The sequence below is a fragment of the Pteropus alecto genome, unplaced genomic scaffold (genome assembly GCF_000325575.1).
Source record: "Pteropus alecto unplaced genomic scaffold, ASM32557v1 scaffold39, whole genome shotgun sequence".
NCBI classification, from domain to species: Eukaryota; Metazoa; Chordata; class Mammalia; order Chiroptera; family Pteropodidae; genus Pteropus; species Pteropus alecto.
In genome coordinates this window covers 9,397,465-9,403,134 of record NW_006443568.1, presented here as the reverse complement: position 1 = coordinate 9,403,134, position 5,670 = coordinate 9,397,465, and the positions used below count along the sequence as shown (strand labels likewise).

At 54.2% G+C, this 5,670-nt stretch overlaps 1 protein-coding gene across 1 annotated transcript; it reads left to right on the top strand.

Moving 5' to 3' along the window:
• Positions 1-3,881: 3,881 nt before the first annotated feature.
• Positions 3,882-4,853, top strand: ZNF593 (zinc finger protein 593). Its single transcript, XM_006924394.3, has 3 exons — positions 3,882-4,176; positions 4,407-4,469; positions 4,557-4,853. Exons 1-3 carry the CDS (start codon positions 3,977-3,979, stop codon positions 4,696-4,698), a joined length of 405 nt encoding a protein of 134 aa, XP_006924456.1. The 5' UTR covers positions 3,882-3,976; the 3' UTR covers positions 4,699-4,853.
• The last annotated feature ends 817 nt before the right edge of the window (positions 4,854-5,670 follow it).

Genomic DNA, 5,670 nt, shown 5'->3' with positions numbered 1-5,670 from the left:
GAAAGAGACAAGTCTAGATCAGGAGGCAGCAGAGAGAGGTGGGGGGAAGGGCAATCAAGGAGCGGTGTTGCGGCTTGAAGGGGACCATGTCTGAGGCAGAATCTTACAAGAGCTGGGAGAGAGAGAGAGAGCATAAGCACGGGGAGGAGAGGTGGGTGTAGGGGAGCAAGAATAGGGGAGTGTCAAAGGAAAGGATGTGACTGCTGGGCTGGAGGAAGGGGCAGAGATTGAGGGTGTGTCAGCGACAGAGCTAGGAGGAAGACTGAGGCCCGAGGTCCACCCCCAACCCTCAGCATCAAAGACCTGCTAAAACAGTGGTTCCTAAAGTAATGTGCCTCAGGTCCTCAGGGAGCTTGCTGAAAAGCTAGATCCCAGGCCTCAGCCCACACCTGCTTAATCTGAATCTTTGAATGAGAGTCTGAGAATTTGTCACAAGTCCCTGGTAGGATGGGGGTTTAGACTGCTATTTGGCAAACACTAATCTGGACCACCCTCTTTTCCAAATACCGAAAGGTTCTCTCCTCGGTTCCCTGATTCTAGGAAGATGACCCCTCCCAAGTGGATGGGGAGAGAGAGCCCATAATACCTTCTAGCACCACAATCCCAACAGCTGGTAAATTCCTCCCGATATCTAACCTAATCTCCCAGATATGCTGCTTTGGTCTCTTTTTTTTTATGGAAACAGCCAGGGGCTGGCCCTTCCCAACCCCCATGGTCAAACAGATCAAATAGAAAGGACATGAAGGGGACCCCAGGCCTGTCCCAGACCACCCCCCCCCCAACACACACACACACATACTGGTCAGCACAGGGCTCCGGTGGCAGCAACTTGTCCTCATCTTCTTTGTTAAACAGAGATGACATTGTCAGCCATCCTTTTACCCCAACACCCTGAACCTGGGAGGGAGGGGATGGGAGTCAGGAAGGGACAACAGCATGACCTCCCAAGACCACAGCAGCCTCTGCCAGGCTCCCCAAGGCTATGTTGGAAGAAGGAAGAACTCACCCGGCGAGCCAGCTGTGACATGGGATTGAAGGTGTCTGGGGTCGGTTCCACCATCTCAGACTCCACTAATGCTGGGTTCTCCCTCTAGGACACAAGACCCCCCACCCCCCAGCATGAGAGAGGCCCCAGAGGAATGAGAACTCCCTCCCCTACTGCTAGCCTGGTAAACACAAACCAGGCACCTCAAACTCCACAGAACTAGCACCCTCACACCCTCCACAAATGCATACAGGTATTCCTCTACACAAAGCTACTAGTCACATACATTACCTGTATAGAAAATCCCCAGACACCCTTGAGCACACATACTTGCCCACCCACAGACACTTCCATACATACTCCAAAACGTGGACATGGGTATGCACAATGATGTAGACACACGCCTGAACATGAGCATGCCTCCACATGGCTACAGCTCTTCACGTATATGTAGCTGCACATGCTGTGAGGCGCCTATACAAGGACATGTACACAATTATACTATTCACACCTGTGCACCTATACAACTGCAGACATCTGCACAGAGGCCCACCTGCAGCACGCAAAATCTCTCCACCCATCCAGACACCAAGACACAGATGTACACACACCATAAAAACAGAACACTTGCCAATCCTGCAGAGAGGTATGTGGGCATAGACTTTGGCCTTAAAAGTACACATCCTAAAATACTTATACTCAGTTCACACCTACACATACACTTTCACTGGAGATTCTGTATGGAAGTCAATCCTAATACCTACACATGCGCAGCACTGGATATCAACCTGTCTAGAAATACACTTACGTGCGCGTGTGTGCGCACACACACACACACACACTACAGAGTATGTTCCTTTCCCTGCCATGTCTATTTGCACAGTTGTCACTTATCAGAGCCTCTAGATGTAAATAAAACTATTTCAGAGCCTTTTCTGTTTTTTTAATGTCAGGACATATATGGTCCAAGAGTAGCTCTGATCTGATGCTGCTACAGTGATCCTCAGAGAACAAGGGTCACCTTCCCTACTTACAGTATCCAGGGAGCTCACTTCCCCTCAAGGCAAGCCATCCCACTTGTGCTCAGCTCTGCCCATTAGAAAGTTATGTGGAGTTGAGTATACCGTATGTCGCCACTGCTCACTGGACCTAGAAGGATCTCTTCCATGTGGCAACCCTTGAGATCTCTGGAGACAATGATCACCCTTCCAGTTCCTCGCAAGTCTTCTTCCTCAGTTTTCTTGAACCTCCAGGCTTTCTGACACTGTACCATGACATTTGTCATGCCTGAATGTGCTGATTGCTTCTGCACAAATGTGCCCCACTCCCGAGCCTGCCCCTTGCCCTTCTTTGTACCTTTCACTCCTGCAGCCTCTCTGCCCATGCCCACCCACAAGCATGGATGGTACCCACCTCCTCTGCCAGGTCCTCCTGAGATTCCCCACTCAGGGTCTGTAGTACTTTGGATTTGTAGGTTTTCCAGAAGGCCTGGTTCATGGTTGCAGGGAAAATAGGCCTGGCACCCAGGCACAGGAAGGCAATGGCTCAGTGGGCACCCAGGGTCTGGCTTCAGAAACTTGGTGAGGCAAAGAGCTTGTCCCAGGGATCTGGTGACTTTATTAAAAATGCACCAGCCTGCCCAGCTGGCACAGTGCCCAGCAAGTGAATTGATCCAAAGGAGTCTGAGGTGGGGGTGGAACAAAGCAGGCTTATGCCACCTCAGCCCCTTGTTGTGACCCATATTGGCCAAGAATAATGAAGACATCTCTCTCCACAGAGGCCTCCTTCTTGGGTCTAGAAGTATTTGAATTTGATATCTTGGGATGTCTCCAGAAAAATTCTCTTCCATTCACAAAGACCAGTTCCAATGTCCTTGAGCCCAGGACCCACACTAGTGCCCCTATGACTAAATACCAGCTGTGCCCTCAGCAGGGCCCTGACCTATGTCCCCATTTAGCCTCTGTGAACTGTAATGGGAAGGTCTCAAGGTCCCCAGTCAGCTCCCCGGGCTTACATTTCACTGCTTCCTCTGTGCTGGAAACTGATTCCTCTCCGTAGGGATGCACGTGCCTGTCTCCCTGTTCCCTGGCAACAGGTTCCAAAGAGCTGGAACCTTTGAATTATTGCTGAGCTCCTCTGGAAGCCTGGAAGGCACCTGGCTCCGGCGAATGGGAAGAGGCTTCTCCGGCCTTCTCCCCTCTGAGCGCACACCACCTAGGCTGTATCTCTGCCTTTGCTGCCAACCCACGCCTGGGAGTCCAGGGCTTAGAGAAAGCGAGCAAAGATGGAAGGACCTTCTATGAGCACCTCCTTTTCTTGTGGGAGGAGCTGATCCCTCTTAAGTCTGACAGAGCGCTGTGACCTCCCTCACGGATTTGGCTCCGGGTGAATGGAGGATGGAGACCTGAGGGAATAACTGGGGAGCAGAGAGAAGTGGTGAAGACTTTGTCAGGAACTGGAGGTAACTCGAGAAGTCCTATGGGGACTTATTCACTTATTCGCAAACTTATTCACTCTCATTCATTTATTAATTTATTCACATGATAGACATTTTCAGTGCCTCCCAGAGATGCTTAAAGCATTCCCCCTCCACTGCGGAGTTTAAGATCTGCCAGGAAGGAATGATAAGGCCAGAGGATAACGCTGAGATAGGTGGTGCAGGGAATGGGGCAGGCAGGGCAACGGGAAGCGCCGGGATCCCCACCCGGGGCATGCACTCCTCCCCCAGCCCCTCCCCAGCGACCGCCCGGCGGACCTCCTTACGCTACGGGTTAGAACACTTCGCAGGACCCCGCCGAGAGCTCAGTCATTAACATCTATGGCCGCCTGGGGTCACTCGAGGCGCGGGCCGCGCGAGTGACGTCATCAGCGGCGGTCTAGCTGAGCCTGCCCCGCCCCCGAGAGTCGCATGACGTCATTGAACAGTCCGGAAGCGCCTGCACGTGTGCTCTCCACTCGGTTCTGGGCCCCCTGGCCCCGCTGTCACCAGCCATGGGTCGTTCCCGCCGGACAGGCGCGCACCGAGCGCACTCCTTGGCCCGCCAGATGAAGGCGAAGCGGCGGCGGCCGGACCTGGATGAGATTCACCGCGAACTGCGGCCGCAGATTCCGGCACGGCCCCGGCCAGACCCAGTCGCCGAGCCCGACCCGGATCTGCCAGGGGGCGGCCTGCATCGCTGTCTGGCCTGCGCGTAAGTCCCGCAGGGCTCGGCCTGGGGAGGAGAAGGGTCTGTGGTACGGGTCGGTGCTGTAAGGTTCGGGCCCTGGAACGAGCTGGTCTCTTGGGACCCGTGGGTCTGCTGACCTCCCATCCCTCAGAATTGGAGCTTGGTGTCCTGGGATGAGTTAGGGTCAAGGAGACAGACGTACCTGAGAGGCATCAATCACCTTATCACCCTCCTCTTACCCCTTATCCATACAGGAGGTATTTCATCGATTCCGCCAACCTGAAGACCCATTTCCGATCCAAAGACCACAAGAAAAGGTATAAGGAATAAGGAGAGGATTGATGGCTGGGTGCTGGACGGACAAGGCTCGCATTTGATCAGCTCCCAACTCCTCTTTCTTCCAGGCTAAAGCAGCTGAGCGTGGAGCCCTACAGTCAAGAAGAGGCCGAGAGGGCAGCAGGTATGGGCTCCTATGTGGCCCCCCAGCGGCTGGCAGTGCCCACAGAAGTATCCACTGAGGTCCCTGAGATGGACACGTCTACCTGACATGGCCTGAGGATGCAAGGCAGGGAGCTGCCCATGGACAGTGATGTAAGGCTAGGCTGGGAGAGACTGTGCCAATCTCTTTTGGCCCTGGATTTGGAGAATGGATGGCCTCTTCTGGGTGCCCTCCCCCACGAATAAAGGAACTGGATAAAGAAGGCTTGCTTCTGACTTCTCAACCTCCAGGCCACTCCCCCAAACTCCTGCCCTGTAAGGGTATCTGTTCTTCTCTTTTGTACAGGGCCCAGGGTGTCAATTTGCCACTGGGTCCACCTTTGGAACCTGCATCCTTGCCTTCCCACAGGGGTCTTGGAATCTGAGCTGGAGCCCCCAGGTAGAGCCCAGGTGTAGGGAGGATTGGGGAGTAGGGTCAGGTTTATGCTGTTTTGCTTCCAAAGAAAGCAGAAAAGTAGACTCCCAAGATTGCAACCCCTGCTGAGTTACCTACCCCCAGGTCCCAGGTAAGAGGCTGCCCACTTCATCATGGAGCCTGTGGTGGCGGCTGTTGCCCCACCATCTTCCAGACAGCATAGCAGGAGCCACCCAGCCCAAGGACAGCCAGCAGTGTAGCCACAACCCCGGTCAGTGGATTCCGGGGCTCTGCTTTCAGCTCCCCGGCTAGCTGCATCTGAGGATGCACAAAGGGTCCGCCTGATGGGTCAGTTAAGACCTCTAAGAAGGTGGGTGGTGGGAAGGGGCTGAGAAGGTACATCTGGGTAAAGGCGATATGGTTGCCATTGCTGCCCCAGGGAGATTCCACCCCAATCCCTTTCGCTTCACTGCCCATCTGGGCCCTGGCTGCTCAGGCGGCAGGGAACGTGACAGCCTGGCTGTTGGGGGTTACAACCCAGCCATGGTAGAGAGAGGAAGGGGTCAGTGCCAAAAGCCATCAGTTAGGGGTACTTACCTGTAGCACCCGGAAATAACCAGGGGTCAGGCGTCGAAATCGCATGGTAGGTGCCCCTGCCTCCCTGG